The sequence below is a fragment of the Ambystoma mexicanum genome, chromosome 11 (genome assembly GCF_040938575.1).
Source record: "Ambystoma mexicanum isolate Mex_15411 chromosome 11, UKY_AmexF1_1, whole genome shotgun sequence".
Classification (NCBI taxonomy): Eukaryota; Metazoa; Chordata; class Amphibia; order Caudata; family Ambystomatidae; genus Ambystoma; species Ambystoma mexicanum.
The window spans coordinates 658180233-658200378 of record NC_090934.1 but is presented as its reverse complement, the minus strand read 5'-3'; the positions used below and the strand labels follow the sequence as shown (position 1 = coordinate 658200378).

The window sequence follows — 20146 nt, the reverse complement described above, 5'->3', positions numbered from 1 at the left end:
GGAGAAGTTAATGGACACACACTGAGGAGTGAGGACGGACCCGGTCATCAAGTGTATCAAATTGCGTGTATGATCCAAAGAAATAGCTCACTAAGAACTTGGTGGCGCACAAGAGGCAAGGGAGGATAGCTCAGGGTGACATGCTCGCCTTGGAAGCAAGATGACGCAGAGCAACACTGGTTCGATCCCCGGGTCCGCGCTTAGAGACCCCTATTAAGCGCATTATAAATGACCAATTACAATTACAAGAGCAGGGCACAATGATGACATAGCTCATGATGGAAGGAGGGCGTTTATAGTACATTAGCAAATTAGAGAGCCCATTAGTGCCTCAGAAAACACACCAATAACATAATTAGCCAATAGCAAGTGAAATGGTGTATCACCCAAGTATAATATAAAATCACACTGGCTACAGATTATTGCAACAAAAATGTAAGTAAAAAAACACTTATTTGATGTGGGCTGGACTGTACGATCTGTACTTGTTGTGGCTGGATGTTAAAGAGGAACAGAGGTTCTATCTATGCTAGAAATTGACATCAGCATGGCAATGGCAGAGATCTGTATATGTGGCACATGCAAGGATACTGGTTATGGGGAAGTGTGACGCACAAGCGGAACATTTGGAAGGCTGCCAGAGCGACTGAGTCAATGCTCCTCAGGGCTGTGGCTCATACGTGCAAAAGCATGAGTGCGTTCTCTTAGGCCTCATTGGATTTTCTCTTCTTTAGGTGATGTGATGTCGGTCAAGCAACAATTCAGCAATGCCTGGAAGTGGAACACCACACAGATGGGCCCATGCAGACGATAACAGCAGGCCAATGCATGCAATGCACTGCCCGTCTTTTATTTCAAAGTGGTCAACGTGCACTGAAATGTAGGCGGGGCTCTCGCACTTTGTTCTTTCTTTTGCAGAACTAGGTGCAAGATCTGGGAAGATGACGTGCAATGCCCACTTGCCCACCCCCTGATGGTGGCTGAACTGGAGAGACGTAGGTTCACGCCAATCTACTGAAGCTGATCTTTTTTGGGATATGCAAACCTACCTAATCGCTAATAAGTTCCTATTCTCTTCTTAAAACAGATACGTGGTTGAAACCTTCGAAATAAATCAGTCTTCGTCAGCCTATGGTATCAGTGTTCGAATCCACCAGTTCTCCAATATCAACAGCAGCACTCTTGCCCACCACAAGTTTGCTAAATTACCAAGCATAGGGATATAGAGTGTAGCCTACCTACACCAAGATCCGGAACAGCAGTTTAACAGGGAGCCTAAGGACCTGCTGGATGACCAAGCTTCCATAGCACACAGTTTTTCCAAAAGCACAAAGGGGGTGGGAGGGTTGGAGCCGTGTGGGGGGTCTCTGGACTGGCTAGACCATTGTCCGACTCGGAGTCCCAAATGGTTTCCACATAACACAGGTGGTGCGGTTGGTGCCTCAGATAATGGTAGGTAAGTAGCACTCCCTCCTAATGACTGGAGCATTACTTCATGAAAGTAAATACCCAATCAACGGCGTACAGTTCATTTTACCGTTTCCTGAATATATACGAGCCTGCATGTGTATTTGGTGCACTGCCTTATACCTTTTCCCAGTTACCAGGCAACCTCGTAAGGCCTGCCCGTGCCATTGCAGTGCTCACTAGCGTATGTATTGGGCTGATAAATGGCTGGAGCACCAGAGATCACAGCCACCACACTGGAGAGCTCCAACCAAGGTGTCACGCCTTAGGCACGAGGTTGGACTGGAGTGGGAGGGAGCAACCGTGGAGCAACAATGTTTGATTGGATGTAGCAGTGCCACACGTGCAGGCAAGCGCTGCTACCGCAAAATGCCAATCATATCACAAGGATGAAGCATGGTGTGTGAGAGTGACTGTGCAGAGGTCCATGAGGTCCCTGATTGGATGAAGTATACACATGAAGTATACACATTGTAATTCAGTAATGATGAAGAGGGCAGGGCAGGAAAATTAAGGAAAGCGGTAAAGAAAACAATATGCATGGCTTTGGAGTCAAAGGTGTGTGGTTTACAGGGAACAGTGTAGTGTGGGCTGGGCTGTTCTGTAATTGGGTAATGTTCACATTGTGGTGGGCTGCATCAGGGCTGGACTAAGCTTACCTTGAGGCCTTCTGCCACCTTCGGTTTTAGAGTTGCTCAAGGGGTGAGACCACCTTTTTCTTTGGGAAACAAACGAGACGCTTAGTAGCTTGAAACCTCGTTTCAAGTTTAGTAATACAGAGCAAACTTAGTTTCAAACTACTCGGCGTCTTGTTCGGTTCCCAGTTTACATGCTTGGTAAACGGCTCAGGGGACAACAAGATTTATATTTCACAGCAAGAATAAGGAATCCTACTGGGAGAGAAAACAGACGACACACTTTACGATAAATGGAAATCCGTTGTGTGTTTCAGCTAAAATAGTGGCCACATTAAACGAGACCTGTACAAGAAAGTGGTCCCTGTTCAAGTCTACCAAAAAGAACATGGGTTTATTTCATGAAAAGAGGCCGAAATGCATTAACGTATGATCCTAAAGACATATTAGCTTGAGAAACAACTTTTGTATTTAGAAAATTTGGGAAAGAAAAATGTTCTCGAAACGAATGTAAAGTTGATAACTGGACGGTATATCAAGAAAACCAGTCTGTGTAATCCTTGGAAAAAAATGTTTGTTTTGTACTGTGATGTTTTGTATATGAACTAGAAAAGAGTTTCAAGCTGCTCAGCGTCCTATTCGGTCCCCAGTTTACACGCTCGATAAACAGCTCGGGGGACAACAAGATTTACATTGCAAAACAAGAATAAGGAATCCCACTGGGAGAGAAAACAGACAACACACTTTACGATAAATGGAAATCGGTTGTGTGTTTCAGCGAAAATAGTGGCCCCATTAAACGAGACATGTATAAGAAAGTGGTCCCTGTTCAAGTCTACCAAAAAGAACATGATATACTGAGGGTTAGAAGACTTATTAGCTCTACAAAAATGTGTGCATTATAAATAACCTATCATCAGATCATGCAGCTCAAAACCTTCTTAATCCTTGTGTTAACACGCCTGGATAAGTTCGCCCTATCTTCACCCTTATTGCAGAGGTCTCTCACTGTCTCTTCTAAATCTGATATTGTCTTTGTTGCTGACTCCAGCCTCATCTGCCCTCTGTCAAATTCATTGGCCAATGCGTTTAATCTGTCCCCTAAATGTTCAATCTCTTTCTTATTCTTGTTGATGGAAGTATTGGGATTCTCTTTTAGCTGTTCCATATCAGACCGCAGTGGTATTTTATGTCCTTTAGTGAATCTTGAAAAAGGATTCTGGTAAGAGACACTCCCCCTTGGCTCCATTCACCTGGCATTGAGATTGGAGAGGTAGAGTTTGACGCAGCTCCTGCTTTCTTCATAGTGCCCCCATTCTGAGCATGCCAAATAGCCTAGAATCTAGACCCTAGGTGCTGCCAGATTTACTTATATTGTCTCTCATAGGGACTTTGTGTAACTGCTTTATTTCCTTGCTCGTATTGCTCACTTGCTACTTCTTAATCTGCATTGTGATGATGTCCTGGATCTGTCACTAATTTAAGAGTTAGCTTTGCTTAGCACACCTACCAATGCATACATTTCGCTCTTAAGGTTTGCATTGTCACAAAATCAGTGTTCAGGCTAAGGTCTGTACAAGGGATTGGTGAAGAATGCTTTGACATGCAGTTTAAAAATATTCTTCTGATTGCTGGAATGTTTCATAGAAAAACTTGCTACTTCACTTTCCTAGGTAGATGCTGAAGAAACTTCCTGTACAAAAGGTCTTAGAAACGTTAGTGACTTGCTTAAAGTGTTCACGTTTCGGACAAGTTGCACAAAGTGAAATGCTGTATTTTGTGAATGCAAACAATACTCAAATGTAGTGGTGGGGGAGAGTAGTGAGTTACTGGTTGATCAGTGTTGCTCTTGTGACTAACCTTTTTCCTAGTTCCTGATGTTTTCTCAGTTCTGTGCTTTATGTCTTTGTGTTAATGTTATGTACTCCTAAAATTAATTTCTGTGCCTGTTGATTAGTCAATGTATGCCTAAACATTTGGAAATTAATTGCTTCAGGGATTGCTATTTGCGTAGTGATAACTCTTGAGTATTTCTTTAGTATTAGTTATTTTAAATCACGTATTTCTTACTTTTCATTCCCTCTAGTTCAATATCAGAACCTTTGTCAAAGGAGGACCATCTTGGTCTTGTTTCTGCAAAACGTGTTCGACAGGACAACTTCCCAACTAATAAAGTCATGCGAGTACGCAGAACGCAAGGTTAGTGTGACTCTGTTGTTGCATTCCAAGGTAAGAAGCCGGCATTCATAAAAGATCGCACATGATTGGCTGAGTTAGTAAATCCGTTTTTGTTTGAATAAGGAGTCTTTTTATTACTGGTATGTCCTGACCCTTTCCAATAGTAATTGTACACATGGGCAATGCGTTTGCCAAATTTTGGGAGGGATTTTACGAATCAGCGTTGGATTCCCTGAAAATACCTCCATAATTGGGAATCTCTGGGATCAGCTATTCACGCCTTTTGGTCTGTGTGCAGGTGTTCCATGGGTCGCAAATGCAAAGGTTGTTTTCAGTGTACAATATCTGGTTTGGGCCTGGCTTGCAGTGGTTCACAGTGAAGTCATGATTTCAGAGATTCACCCACTGGACTGGCCAGTGCCACGGATAACCACAAGAACAAACCAACTCCCAGATGAGGTTCAAGGTTTTTCAATCTGATTTTCCACAGGCCTAATGGCTGGTCCTCTCTCTCTCCATCCTAGGGATGGCGACCCCCTACCCAAACCACGGATTTATGCTAGTCATCTGTAACCTCTAGATCTAAAAACTATATAGCTTTCTTTAAAAATGTCTTTATTGAAAATGTTATAATATGCGGTGGAAAAAACAGCATCATATTTTAACCGAAGAACATCATTTAAACAAAATAACTGTATATTTATACAGTTTTTACAAAAAGCATCAAAGGCAGAGAGGGAAAAGGTAGATTCAAAGAAAAGGCGGAGAAAAGAAAGTGCAGACAGGGGGAGAGAAATTAGAGGGAGAAAGACAAAAATATATATATTTTTTTATTTTATTTAATTGTTTTGGTTTATAGTAAACCTTTACAATATAATACAAAAAACATTTTGCAAAAGCATATCAAGAAACACAACATATCCATCTAAAAACGTACACTTTCACAATAAAACATACATTCATCAATTATATTCATTAAAAGAGAAGGTGAAAAATACCAATGTCATAGTGAACCTTTACAAAATGATACAAAAGACATATAAAAAATACACAACATACTCGCATAAATAATGAATCCGTTTTAAAAAAACTTCCACTTACTCGTTGCAATATACAATCAATTATATTCCTAAAAGAGAAGAAGGAATGTTACCACTATCACATATTATACAGTATTTAAAACATCACAGACAATACTAACTGTGACACTAGGAGAGATCACAAATATTTTTCTCAAAGGCAGTGACTCGTAATATTAAGGCTACTGAATTTTCATGTCTCATTCTGTGCCAGAGCCATTCTTGGTTAACACAGGAGATAGAATTCACAAATTGAGCGAAATGCACTATGCGTTGGCCCATAAGAGCAGGACAAATAAGTAACAAGTGTTGAAGTGTTTCCTCCACCCCCTCTTTTTTTACAAAATCAATACCATTGCCAGCCTTCCCCAATTTTCATTCTTATATTCCTAATTTGATTTGTCAGCATCACATTCAATCGATAACGCATGAATTCATTCCTGGTCACCCTGTGCAGATATTTGCAAAAGTACCCTTCCGTTTCAGGAAAAAATTCTCACTCTTACTTGGTTTACCCATGCAGACAATAATAGTTTTCATAGGCTTAATTTTAAGTTGTAACTGATTAATAAGCTTTTCAAATTCGGTAATAAGCCGTTGTAAGCCCACCTTAGTATTGTCAAATAGCAAAAAATCATCTGCATAGGCAAGCCAAGATAATCGAATATTCCCCAGTTTAGGTGAAACCAAACCCTTATTTTTCAGAGCATTCTCAGCACCACTTACATATAGGTTAAAAGTTGTTGGTGCTAGCATGCAACCTTGGCGTAAGCCATTGTATGTTGCTATCTCTGGTTATAACAAACCCTCTGAATTTAGACGTACTGTAAGTTTTGTGTCTGTATAAAGACTAATCACAATTTCAAGGAGATGTTTTGGCATGCCCAATGCACTAAATCTCTTCCATAAAGTAACTCTGTCAACTAAATCAAAGGCCATACTCCAGTCCATTGACGCTATAAACGTTGCCCTTGCTCCCTTTCTCATCGATTGACTTTGTAAGCAAAGCAGTACTAGGCCCCCACAGTCTGCCACAGTTTTTTTTAAAACCAATTTGTTTGCTATCAAGAATATGATTATTCAGAATCCAATCTTGTATGTCAACAAGAACCATTGATGCAAATATTTAGAGTCTGGATCTGCAATCGCAATTGGCCTATAACTAGTAGGGCACATACATGAGCCCTTAAAAATTGGTAATACGATGGAGACCCTCCAGGAGCTGGAATACTCTTAGTCACAAAATACATCACTGTATAACATAGTTAGAATTCTTCCCCAATATAAAGGATTAAGTTTCAAGATTTTATTCGAGAGGTTATTTGGACTGGGAGCCCCCAAATTGTTTGCTTTTGTAATAAATCCACAAACTTTATAAACGGAATTACCAACCGACCATGTGATTCTAGAGTCTAAAGTAACGTTGTACCGCTGAGCTCCCCTTTTGAATAGACTCCAAAATGACCTTCCCATACCTCTACTGATATAGGATTTGTAACCATGGTTCGAGGGGATGGGTCCTCCGACGTATTCCATATCTGACATGTAATCACCACAGCTGTGCTGCTTCGGAAAATCTTCTGCGTCCTGCATCGATGACGTCGATACGCCACCCTCAAGGACCTCCTCCGATGGCCGACATCACTGGATGTTATAAGTAGGACACACGACGCCCGTAGCCGCAGTTCTGTTTTTTCCGTGAACGTGTTTGCTTCGGAGATCTTGGTGCACCTCGACTCTTTGTAGTTTTTGTTCTTTCTCGGTTCTTCGAACCTGTTTGGTATTGTGAAGTCTTTCTTCATGAAGATGTCTACCTCGTCTTCCACACCGCGTCCGGACTTTAAGAAGTGCGGGGACTGTGGGTTCAAGATGTCGGTTACGGACTCGCACGATGCCTGCCTCTGGTGCCTTGGGGAGGCCCATGACACGGATGACTGTGTCGACTAACAGTCGCTCACGTCTAAACCTTGCGGGAGCGCAATAAGTTGTTATTGGTAGGTAAGGTGTCCAAGCCCCGGAAGTCGAGGTCTGCGGGGCTTTCTACGGACGATTCGAGAGGTGACGCTTGCGTCGTCATCGGAAGTCCAGTGGGTCTTGGTCCCGGAGTCGGACTCGCCACTCCTCTGCCTCTTCGAGGCACTCCCGGAAGCGCCGTCATCGGTCACCTTCCCCGTTCTCTTCAGAGGACTCCGCCCGTCGGCGGGTCGCTTACCCCACCAATCATGCAACGCCAGAGGAATGGGCTTCCTTCGGGAAGAAAATGTTGGCGATTTGCGAATCGCAGGGCACTGGTCCGTCCATGCCTTCGAGTGGGGTTGGTCGTGATCGGTCGAGAGACACCTCTCGCACGCCTTCGGGCTCGGGTGGTTGTCACGTTTCGTGGGAGAGGTCCTGCTCAGACAAGGGGAATCGTTCTCGGCCTGCCCGTTCCAGGTCCCGGTCCTCGACACGTTCGAGATCGTGTGAACCTGTGGTGTCTTCTAGGAAGACGTCGATGCCGGTGGCGCGGAGGTCGTCGACGGACTCTTTCAAGGTCCCGCCTTCGAAGAAGTCGTCGACGCCATCGGCGCCCCGGCTGTCGAGGGACACGCTCGGGGCCCTGGCCTCAAGGACTGTGTCGGCGCCATCGATGCTGTCGGCGCCGCGTTCGGCGTCGACACTGATTCACTCGACGCCTTTCGAGGCTGTTTCGACAGGGGTTCCCCGGGGCTCGGTGGAACCGCCTAGAAAGGCTCTGGCAAAGGCCAAGCATGGCTTTGTTCATCATTCTGTGCCTTCTTTCCGCCAGCTTGAGTTTATTTCAGAGATGGATGAGGGCTCTGATGATGGCATGGTTCCGGATACGGTACCGGACGAGATTTTCTCGGGCCATAGCCAAATTGAAGACCTGCGGCAATCCTTGCACGATGCCAGTGGGCTGGACACCTCTCCGGAGGTGGAGTTTTGTAGGCCTGAGCCTGGCACTCATGCCGACTCCTCGTACCGGCGCCTTATGTCCAGGGTCACAGAGTACTTGGGGGTGGTCTGCTCCCCCAGGGGATTTTCTTCAGGATGACCTTACGGATATCCTCGACCAAGGTCCACCAACTGACCTGGTACTGCCATTCCATATGGCTCTACAGAGGAGGGTGGCAGCGGCTTGGACTGCTCCGGAGAGTCTCCCGGCAGTGGGCAAGTCTTTGCAGCAAAAATATCGCCCAGCCAGTAGCGACCCCTGCTACTTGACCAAGCACCCCACTCCGGAGAGTTTGGTGGTGCAGGTGGCTACGGCCCCGACAAAGCAGGCGTTGTATCCTACCATCCCTCCTGATAGGGACGACAAGCGTTTTGACGGCTGGGCGAAGAAAGTGTTTCCTTCAGGGGGTATGGCGCTTCAGGCGGCCAACTCCGTATGTGCCTTGTCACGTTTCACGAACATTCTGTGGAACTGTGTTTCCTTAGCGGCTGAACATATTCCCGAAGGGGACGAGCAGGATGGTTTCCTTGCCATGGTTCAGGATGGCAAGGCCATGTGTGAGGCCGTTCAGTCGGGTTTGGACATGGCAGATTGCGTCAGCCGGTCCATGGCGGCGAGCACCGTGATACGCAGGTTTGCGTGGTTGCGGAAGTCGGGGTTTGCTCCTGATGTGCAGGCCCGGCTCCTCAACATGCACTTTGACGGGGAACATCTTTTTGGCAGCAAGGCTGACAAGAGCCTTGAGAGGTGGCAGACCTCCAAAGCTGCAGCAAAGTCGTTGGGCGCTGCAGTTCGCCAACCTCTGCCTTTTCTTCCTAGGGGTCAGCAATGGAGGGGAGGTTCCTTTCGTTATTACTCATCATTTGGTAAATCGAGGGGAGCTGCCAGACAGAGGGGCCACCGTAGGAGTGCCAGAGGTGGTAAACAAGGTACTCGAGATGCCAATGCAGCTCAGGCTGTTGCCTCTTTGCCCTCAGGCAACGCAGCAGCCGCTTCAGCTCAGTCATGAGGCCATGTCCCATGGTTCGCCGGTTGGGGGAAGGCTGGCGCAGCATCTTGCAGAGTGGCACGCAATTACTTCAGATGTGTGGGTTCTGGAGATCATAACCCATGGCTACTGTCTTCCTTTCAGGCAGAGGCCTCAAGACAATCCACCAGGGAATCTCTCTTTGAAGAGTCCGGATCCGCTCCTTGCGCAGGAAATTCAATCCCTGCTGGAGAAAGACGCCATAGAACTGGTGCCTGTAGCGGAGAGGAACAAGGGATGGTTTTCCCCTTATTTTTTGATTTCCAAGAAAGACTGGTAATTGAGTCCCATCATGGACTTGCGCGGTTTGAACAACCTCCTCAGGAAGGACAAGTTCAAGATGGGTACACTCTCAAGTCCTCCAGACCCTTCAACTTCAGGAGTGGTTCGTGTCACTCGACCTCAAGGACACTTATTTTCATGTGCCCATACATCCAAAGCACAAGAAGTACAGTCAGTTTCGGGTCCTGCCGTTTGGATTGACCTCCTTCCGAGGGTCTTCACCAAGCTCATGGTAGTGGTGGCAGCGCACCTCAGGAAAGGGGGGATTCACGTCTACCCCTACCTGGACGATTGGTTGATCAGGGCACGCTCTCCCGAGCAAGTCCTGGATCATCTGTCAGTCACCTGCCACTCCCTCCACAAGCTGGGCTTCTCCCTCAACTTAAGTCCCATTTGACACCAACTCAAAGGCTCCTGTACATCGAAGCAGTGCTCGACACGTGCTTGGAGCAGCGTTTTCCTCCCCAGGTGAGGGCTCCTCACATTCAGCAGATGGTGCACAAGTTTCAGCTTGCCCAGAGTCTCCCAGCGTTAGAGTTCCTGAGATTGCTTGGCCTCATGGCATCCTGCATTCTTCTGGTGCCAGAGGCCACGTTGCGGATGAGCAATGGGCATTCAAGCTCCAGTGGTCTCAGTCCTCCGGCAGGATGTCAGACCCTGTTCAGGTGCCGTCCTCGGTCGGCCAGGACCTTCAGTGGTGGGCCGTCGAAGACAATCTAATGAAGGGGGCTCCATTTTGGCTACCCTGGCCACATGTGACGATCGTGACGGACGCATCCCTCACGGGATGGGGAGCTCATGCCAACGAGTTGACAGTCAGCGGTCGTTGGTCTCCGTCGGAGTCCAGACTCCATATAAATCTGTTGGAGCTGAAGGCCGTCAGGCTAGCCCTGAAGGCTTTTCTGCCGACTGTGCGAGAGAAGAATGTCCTGATCCTGACGGACAACACGGTGGCCATGCACTACCTCAACAAAAAGGGGGGGGGCAGGGTCACTTCCTCTGTGCAGGGAGGCGATGCAGCACTGGTTCTGGGCAATCCAGCAGGAAGTTTCGATCCCAGCAGTTCATCTGGCAGGAGAAGAAAACAAGACGGCGGACGCTCTGAGCAGGCAGAGCGCGATCTCTCACGAGTGGGAGTGGTCATTCCCACTGCTGTACGCGTTTCCTCCAGTCCCTGTCATCCCGCAAGTACTGCAGAGGTTACGAAGGTTCGGTTCCCGGATGATCCTCATTGCTCCGGCGTGGGCCCGCAGGACGTGGTACCCGGACCTTCTCGACTTGTCTATCTGCCCTCCACGTCGTCTTCCCTACCAAGACGATCTGCCTCACGGGAGGGGGGGTGTCAGGTTCTCCATCTAGAGGTCAGATCCCTCAACCTTCACGCTTGGTTTCTGAAAGGTTGAGGTATAAGGATTGGGACCTCCCTGAAGACGTGATGGAGGTGTTGCTCTCGGCCAGACGGCCAGCAACAAAGTCCCTGTACCGTTGGTGTAAGTTCTGCGACTGGTGCAGGGTTAAGAATGGGGATCCTTTTGCATGTGACATTCCCATGGTTCTGTCTTTTTTGCTTTCTTTGGCCCACAGGGGCTTGCAAGTGGGTACCATTAAAGGTTATCTGGCGGCACTTTCCTTATTTAAGCCCTCGTCTGAAGAGTGTTCCTATTTTAAAATTCCTTTAATTTCTCAGTTTCTGAAAGGGCTCACTAATCACCACAGCTGTGCTGCTTTCCAGGTGCCCGGCTGGGATTTGAATCTTGTTCTCAAGTTTCTGATGGGTGCTCCGTTTGAGCCTTTGCATTCATGCCCTTTGAGACTGTTAACTCTTAAAACTGTATTTTTGGTTGCGGTCACTTCCGCTCGCAGAGTGAGTGAGTTATAGGCACTTTCAGTTAAGCCACCCTTCATTGTGTTTCATAAGGACAGGGTTGTCCTTAGAGTTCGTCCTTCCTTTCTTCCGAAGGTGGTGTCGGAATTTCATTTAGGCCAGAAGGTTGTTCTTCCGGCGTTTAATCCTCCTCCACATCCTGGTAAGGAAGATGAGAGGCTCCATAGGCTTGATCCTAGGAGAGCGTTAAGCTTTTATATTTCACGCATGTCCCTGGTCAGAGTGGACGATCAACTCTTCATTGGTTAGGCTGGAAAGCGTTTGGGTCAAGCTGTGACTAAACAGACTTTGTCTCGCTGGATTATTTTGGCTGTCTGAGTGTTGCCGCTTGGCGGGTAAGGACCCACCGGTCGGCTTACGGGCCCATTCTGCCAGGGGTATGGCTGCCTCTACTGCCCTACAGAGGGGTGTTCCTATTTGTAACATCTGTAATGCAGCCACCTCGGCTTTGGTACATACTTTTGTACATCACTACTCCCTCGATTCCATCCGGGGGCAGGATCTGACCTTTGGCAAGGCGGTCCTTTACTCCGCAATTTGATTGGGCATTCTAAATTTCTGTTTCCTAAATTCTTTTCCCACCTCCTTGCATTGGTACTGCTTTGGGAGTCTGTCATAGATATGGAATACGTCGGAGGACCCAATCCCCTTGAACAAGTTACTCTCTCACCTGGTAACGCTCTTTCGATGGGATGGTCCGACGACGTATTCCATATCGCTTCCTCCCTGCCTTCCCCACTACAGAATTTCTTATGCGATTGCAGCTTACGTTTCTGCAAGGCTTTGTCTGTCAGACTGGCAGAAGACTAGTGCCACACGTTCTGGGAAAAAACTACAACTGAGGCTACGGGCGTCGTGCGTCCTACTTATAACATCCAGTGATATCGGCCGTCGGAGGAGGTCCTCGAGGGCGGCGTATCGACGTCATCGATGCAGGACGCAGACGCCGGAGATTTTCCGAAGCAGCACAGATGTGGTGATTACATGTCAGATATGGAATACGTCGTCGGACCATCCCATTGAAAGAACGTTACCAGGTAAGAGAGTAACTTGTTCTTTTCTGACAGCATTCAGTGTTGTTAATAAGGTTCCAAAAATTTGAAGAATTATTCCCTCTTAGAGTTCAGCATAAATTCACCATCTAGTTGCGCTCTGATACTTCTGTGATTGATCAACCAGGTTTTATAATTCTGCTTAATTTTTTTTTTTTCTTCTTATTGAACAGATCAATGTCGTTCTTACCCAATCTACGGAGCTGCTGTAACTCTTACTGCATTGTAGATTTTCTTTCGTGAACCTCCAAATAGTTAAAGTGGCTTTTGCTTTTCATTGAGTTGAACCCAACCCCTTTCAGTTTTTCCATGGCCTTAGTATTTTTATCAATATATTGTGCAAAATATTTTACCGAGTACCTGATTCTTTAACACAGTGGGGCTACATCATCTTCCTTTATCATCGTTTAGGTACATTTCTGAGCCTTAGAAAATGACCATTTGATTTGATTCCCTGTTGGATTGACCAGAATACCCTCTTTATAATAACTAGAAACTAGTTGGGGTTGAATCCTACACTCTATTTCAATAGATAGCATGCAGTGATCGCTGACTTTTAATGTTTCAACATTAACATTAGAAGTGTTATAATGCAATTTGGCAGATAGATAAAAATCAATTATTGAAGAAAAACCTCTTGCTGTCCATGTATAATGGTCATTGTGGGTCAGTTCTAGACCCCATAGATCACACCATTGTAACCAGAGAATACCTCTCAGTTTTGGGTTTCCACCCTTAGGTGTTTGCGAAGTCCTATTTGAATATAGAGCATCCTCCACCACACTATCAACCAAACAGTCAGGATTAAGGTCCCCAGCAATTGTGATTTGGCCTCCAATGTTATCAAATAACCATAGATTTATTTTTCCCCCTAAAATGGTGAACTCGGACTCCAGTTGGGTGTCTGTGTAAACAAGCGGAGTCCAGTAGACGTTAACTATAAGCAGTGGGAAACCACTGCTGTTGGCACCGATCTTAAAAGTAATGTCCAGAAAAGATTGCACATTGTTCCAACACCCCGTTTTTTAAATCTGTGCAGATATTTTGTGAGCCAACACCAAACCACCCTTTGGGCGTCCCTTGGCACATAGTTCATCCATCACAAAGCCATCCTAGCCCAACTTCTCCCGAGACCATGTTTCCTGTATTAGGACAAAATCAAATGAGGAAAGTTTATCGGTGAGCCTAACATTATTTAACAACTGATAACATCCTTGTGAGTTCCAACTGACTTTTCTCCAAAGAAACACCCCTGCTAGAGGGGTTTCCCCAACTGTTTCAGTGAGTTGATCGAGTCTCTCAGTGAAAGGGCCAACCACCTCCAAACCTGACTATCAGGATTATATTCTCTTCTGCTCTTATTCGGTCCAGCTTTTGTCTCATAGGCTACATCGTTCCTTGTCATTGGTCCGCTTCTTTGAGCTCCCATGGCAGGGATTGGAGGGGTAAATATAAACAAGTCAAAGCCTCTGCATTGAAGGGATTCTGCTTCCTTCATCAAAAGAGAAAAGACAACAGGTGAGGGTATGACCAATCTAACGAAGTTGTATCTAAACTTATGGATAAAGTTGATCAGCAGCGTGTCTGCTGAGGCTATAACACTTAATTCAGGTATGAGGCAAATAATGATAGAATAAATGGTCTGTTCAGGGGCTTCTGCCCCCCCCCCTTGTTAAACATTGAGCATAAGACCTAGGGTTTCGGGATAAACAGGTTTCTTAAATTATTCATACAGTATTCACACCAAGTTTCCGCCTTTTCCACGCCCCCCCTCATTTGAATATACTAATGGTTCAGTTCTAATCCTATTTGTTTCATTACCTGGGGTTTCATGAGTATGTAACTCATTTGATTTAGCTCCACATTCGTAGTCACCATAGGCTCTTTTAGACCTTGACTTAAAGCCAAGACCTTCTGGACAGCCTTCATCAATATTTCTTCATTGATCCCACTTTCCACAAAATTTGTTTCATTGCCCAGGGTTTCAGAAGTATGTAACTCTTTCGTTTGATTTAGCTCCACATTCATAGTCGCTTTTGGCTCTTTTATGCCTTGACTTGGGGCCAAGACCTTCTGGACATCCTGCATCAGTATTTATTAGTTAATCTCACTTTCTACGGTCATTTTATTAACCAACTCCTTGTTGTTAGTTTTCTAAATGGTTTTTGTCCTTTTCATTTCAGGGTTACATTTTGGTGCACTAACTGAGGTATTATTTGTGAATGGATTGGTGTTTAGTTTGTCACCATCTTTATGTCTTAAACCTTTATTCACTGTTAAGGACTGCCTCCTGATACCGGATACAGTTGGCCCAGTTTTCATCATTTAAGCAAAAGTTCTGCACGCTTCAACCTCATCTGTTACCCCTGTTGATCCCGCTCCCAGTCCATTCGTAATCCCATTGTCACTCTCAGACTCAATCTGCAAATCTTTACCCAAATCATTCTCTGGCATTTTAAAAATCTCAAAGATGGCATTTAACCCATTCTCCAAAGACTTCAGTTGTTTGACAGTGTTAACAGGATTTCTTTTCTTTTTCATGGTGTCAGACAACTGGTCCTCACCTTCCACATATTCACTCTGTGTAGATTGATCAGTGGTGTACAGTTTGGGCTGTATACCCTTTGCCGCAGATCCAACCAACTGATCCATTTCCTTAGTAACAATAGGAGAAGTGGGGGGTACAGATGATGCCAGCACCTCCCTCTTTCCCTCTTCCATTGTATGTTTAAACCCATAGTCTCTTAAGAGTTTTCTGGATGTTTTTTGTTTAACTCCAATTTTTTTTGTTTAGACTGTTTTTTTTTGTTGTTTTTTAACGGATTGGATTTTCACCGTCTGTACTGGAGTTGGTGGCATCGTTGTCCCCTCAATTCCCCCATCAAAATCCTCAGAGCAAGATAATTACTTCATTTGAATGCAATTTACCACTGAGGAGTCAGGGATTGAAATCACTTCCCTTGGTGCCACAGTAGGCCAAGTGTCTTTGACCATTCCACTCATTTCCCACTTATCCACTGTACATACCGGGTCTCCCAAACACCACCCCTGAGTTACAGATTGTAGGGCATTGACCAGTCTCGAGGGTAGCAAAGCAGAATCCTCAGCTACTTTGTTCAGCACTTCAGTTTGCTTACGCAACTCAGCAAGTGTTAGTCTGTTAAAGATGCCTAGCATCGTTATTAACTCAGCCCACTCTCCACACCCCCTTTTCACGTAGTCACACACCCCTGAGGTTAGTTTCGGCATAGAATTCTCTGGCAGAAAAATCATTTGATTGTGAATGCAAGACTCATCTTTACTACTGCCACCCAAGGAAGGAGGTGCATATAATGGTGAAAGGCAGTTTAAATTAGTGTTAACACTCTCAATCGGTAGATACTCCATAAACAGAGATTGCGAGGAGTCTTCAATCTCTTCATTACTCCTTAATGCTACCGAACAGTGCTGAGCACACTGCAGAAGCTTCTCCTCATCCATGCCCGGTAGGGGAAGGAGGAGCGCCGCAGTCCGAGCCAGACTAGCCCGCCACGTACTAACCGCTGCGAAAATGTCCGCTCCTGACTCTATTTCTCCTCATAGCTTTAAACCTGTTTCACCCCACTTACTAGGTTCAAAAATGGACCGTTATTGTAGACCAGTTTAGTTTGCAAATCCGAATTCAAAGTTGCCGGCTTCAGAAAACATCCATTCCTTACAATAGCAATGTATAAATAAGCATAAGGCTACCTGAAATAAAGAAGCTGGCTGCTCCGAGCCAGTTGAACAGCCAAACAGCCAGTGCATTTCCGTCGCACTTCACACGCGAGCGCCCTTGTGCGCGTGCACCTAGTTTATGTACAGCCATCTGGCAGGTGGGGGGAGGAGCCAGTGACTCGCAGTCTCAGTGAAACCTAACAATAGAAAAGGGATACAACTATTACTACACACATGGACAATAAAGTTCCAGTATTCAAGTGTCTTTGAGCACATCCTCGAGTACCCAACAGAATAATGACTTGGTAGTTTAAGTCCAGTGCAACGTTTTGCTGCACACAGTATAGCAGGGATTCCTCTTGCGCATAAGAGGTCTTCCAGCAGGCAAACTGGGGTTGAATTCGACGAGGCACACAACAGGCGAACTCGCAGCAGAGCAGAGCCTTCAGCCAAACAGCCAGTGCACTTACGTTGCACTTCAAAATATATATATATATATATATATATATATAACAAACAAAAGGGATTTTTTTCATATATACAATTCATTAAGGATATTCTGTATAGCAGATTATTTGTCAGCTTTTTTCAACCTCTGATGAGCTTCCTTCTCTCTACTTGAAAGAATGGCTAAATTCTGTAACCAGCCATCAATGGATGGCTTAGCATCAATCTTCCAGCGTTTCAAGATCTGTTTTTTAGCTACCAATAATGCCCTGTAAGACCAAAAAAGCTGGTCAACGGAGAGCAGGAGTACCTGACGGAAACGAGCCCAGCACACATAACAAAGGAGTGTGGGGGAGCGATAAATCCAGGACAAGTTGCATACGCTATAAGACATTGTCCCAAAAGCTAGCAATTTTCACTCAAAAACAGAACATATGCAAACCAGTACCAATATCCATTTTACAGTTCCAACATGTATCATCCTGTATAAGCTTAAAATGCTTCATTTTTTAAGGCGTCCAGGAAATACAATGTAAAACCTGCTGCTGGCTAAACCTCAAATCCAAGTCAACTTTGTATTGGTGGGGTCCTGCACAAATACCATTCCAATCTCCCTCCGATAAGTCAAAACCCAATTCCTGGGCCCAATTAGCCATACCCTGCTTAGAAGAACGTTCATACAAAGTAGAAGCCAATAGAGGCGTAGTTTTGGATACATGCAATGTAGGAGGGGACCGTATGTAATGAGGCATTTAAAGGAGCAAGTAAATTCTCACAATCTTTACAGAGGATACGATAACGGCAGTTCTCTGATATACACAACTTAGATTTAAACCTAAGGAACTCAAATGAAAGCATTGAAACTCCATTGTGTACCTGTCTATTCGCCAGATATGATTGCCAAGAAGGCCACGAGAGGGTACGATTATTAAAACGTAATGCTGAGTTCCTCCAGATTGAAGTTTCAAAACTCAATAGATCTTTAACAACATTTCTTCTAATCCTTTAGAATATGTCTAACAAACGGCGTGGATTTATCCACAGCTATCTTTTTTTCTTCCATGCTAAAGAGGCAGTCTAAGGGGACTGGCTGCACAACATTCTTCTCTATATTAGCCCAGTTTGGGCAATTAGCTGCATCATCTCTTAACCACCCAAATGTACTGGTTTCATACGCACATCATTGGTATCCTGAATCTATACCCATAGAAAGTTTGAATCTGTGATTTTTCTGTGGCTGATTTTCCTGTGACGGAAATGACTGCATGGAAAATGTATGCAACACAAAAATGTTTGTAAATTTCCCATACAGACATCCATTGAAAATCAGAGATTCAAACACATAACCTCACTCACACCCCCAACATATCCTCACTCACACCCCCAACATATCCGCACTCATACCCCCACCACACTCCCACCTCACTACTTACCTTTCCTTCCGACGCACTGTGTCCCTGTAGTGCTGGTTCCATTTCACTTCTGTGATCGGGAACCATCACTGCATGGTCCTTTTGTTTGTTCTTTTTTCTTTGTTTTGCTCGGGTGAGCTGCAGGGGTGTCCCCCGCAACACCCCGCTCACTATACTGTATATATTGAGCGTGGTGTTTTGCGGGGGACACAACCACAGCCTTTGTGTTTTTTTTTGTTTTTTTTAACGACCTCACTGAAACACATACCACCAAAAGTTCGACATTTTGGTGGTTCAAACTTTTGGTGGTATGTGTTTTAGGTCTTTTTGTAAGGTCGGTAAATTATATTCGGTGATTTTGGCCTATTCTGAAAGTTTCGTAGAACTCTATTAATGTCACAAAGTAAATCTCCCGTCAAGGGAAGATGAAGCATACCAAAGACATAGAGCAATTTTGGAAGCAGGGTCGTTTTTATTACATAGATTTTTCCCTACAACATTAGGTGCAACCTTTTCCACTTCAAACATAGCACTGCCATCTCTGCAAGTTTGGCTCGAATATTGGAGGCTAATAAACAGTTAACACGCCTAGAAATTTGAATTCCCAGCCCTTCTATCCCGCTCAACTCCAAAGAGACCTCTGTGACACAAGGCTGAAATTGGGAAGATCAATGTTTTAGATAGATTGATTTTATAGCCCGAGACTTGACCAAAACTAGTCAGAGCCAAAACGTATTCCTTAAACAAAGGCTCAGGATCAGAAAGTAAAACTAGAAGATCGTCCGCATAAAGAAGGACTTTAGAGGTGCAGTTACTTATCAAGATAGCCTTTATGTCAACATTATCCCTGATTGAGTTAGCCAGAGGCTCTATAAAGAGAGCAAACAATAGTGGCAATAAGGGACAACTCTGCCTTCTACCCCAATGGATTTGAAAACGATCAGACAACAATTTACAAGAAACCTAGCCTTCTCCAGCATGGGGTCTGGCATGGATTCACATGCTCATGAATATTCCCCGTCGTCAGGCTGGGAATCCTCGGTAAAGAAAAATCAGTTTCGTTTCTGATCTGTCTTTCGTAGTAGTAACCAATCACTGATCTCTGTGTCATACTGACCACAGCCAATGACTGCCCTCTCCCTAAGCCCCGCCTCTGGCAGCCATCCTCAGATTTTTACTGCACGTTCAAGTGTTGGGAGTCCTCGTGCTTAGCTCTCGAGCTTTTACTGCGTGTTTTGCGCTTTTTCAGGTGAATTTTCACATTTTTTCAGTTAATCGAGCCTCAAGCTCCACCGTTTCTACTCCCGTTAACGGGTACCCGTTGCAGGATTTTCCTACGCCCCTCAAGGGTGAAGATTCCATCGAATCAACGTCTTGGAGGATTCCAGAAGATTCGCGGCCTACTTCAAGATGGCCCAGAACGCGAGTTAGTCACCCGGACCCAAGCTGTTTCGCAGCTGCCCTGGATGCGGGCTGCAGAATGTGTTTAAGGAGGACGAACATTTGCGATGCCTCTACTGCCTTCATGGGGACAAGACTCATGTAGAGAAGGACTGCCAGTTCTGCAAGAACTTGTCGGAGCGGACCATGAGGGACCGTCGATCTCGTCTCGCCAGCTGGTTGGAGAAGGTCTCAACGGGTGAGAAGAAGAAGAAAGGGTCCGAGCGGGCTTCTAAATCCTGTGCGGGCGCCCCGGCACGGGGGCCCAACACCAGGCCAAGTGCCGCGAGTCCGCTGGTTCCGGGAGCGCCGAAAAGGTCGGGCTCTTCGGTCGCCAGGCAGGGTGCACCTTCCCCGGCACCGTCAACCACGAGCCAGCGCTCCGGTTCGGGGAAGAGGAAGTCCGAGACCCCGGGTAAGCTTCGGGAGAAGCCCCGTCCGATCTCGGGAGAGGGGGGAGCGAGGCATCGCCCCTCCCCCAAAGGAGAAGGCGCAGGACGCACCTAAGGTGGTGAAGGCCCCTACCCAGCAGGCAAAAGCCTCTATCTAGGCGATCGCGCGACTCTGGCCAAGCCGGCAGAGACCCCACC

General features: G+C 45.7%; 1 protein-coding gene across 2 annotated transcripts in view; it reads left to right on the top strand.

Moving 5' to 3' along the window:
* Positions 1–20146, top strand: part of KIF18A (kinesin family member 18A) — a 375729-nt gene that overhangs the window by 298461 nt on the left and 57122 nt on the right. Inside the window, exon 17 of one of the 2 annotated variants that reach the window (XM_069623518.1) lies at positions 4189–4301. In XM_069623518.1, the coding sequence (XP_069479619.1) occupies positions 4189–4301 (113 nt within the window). Of the gene's footprint in view, positions 1–4188; positions 4332–20146 lie in introns of both variants that reach the window. The other variant, XM_069623519.1, reaches the window with a different exon arrangement.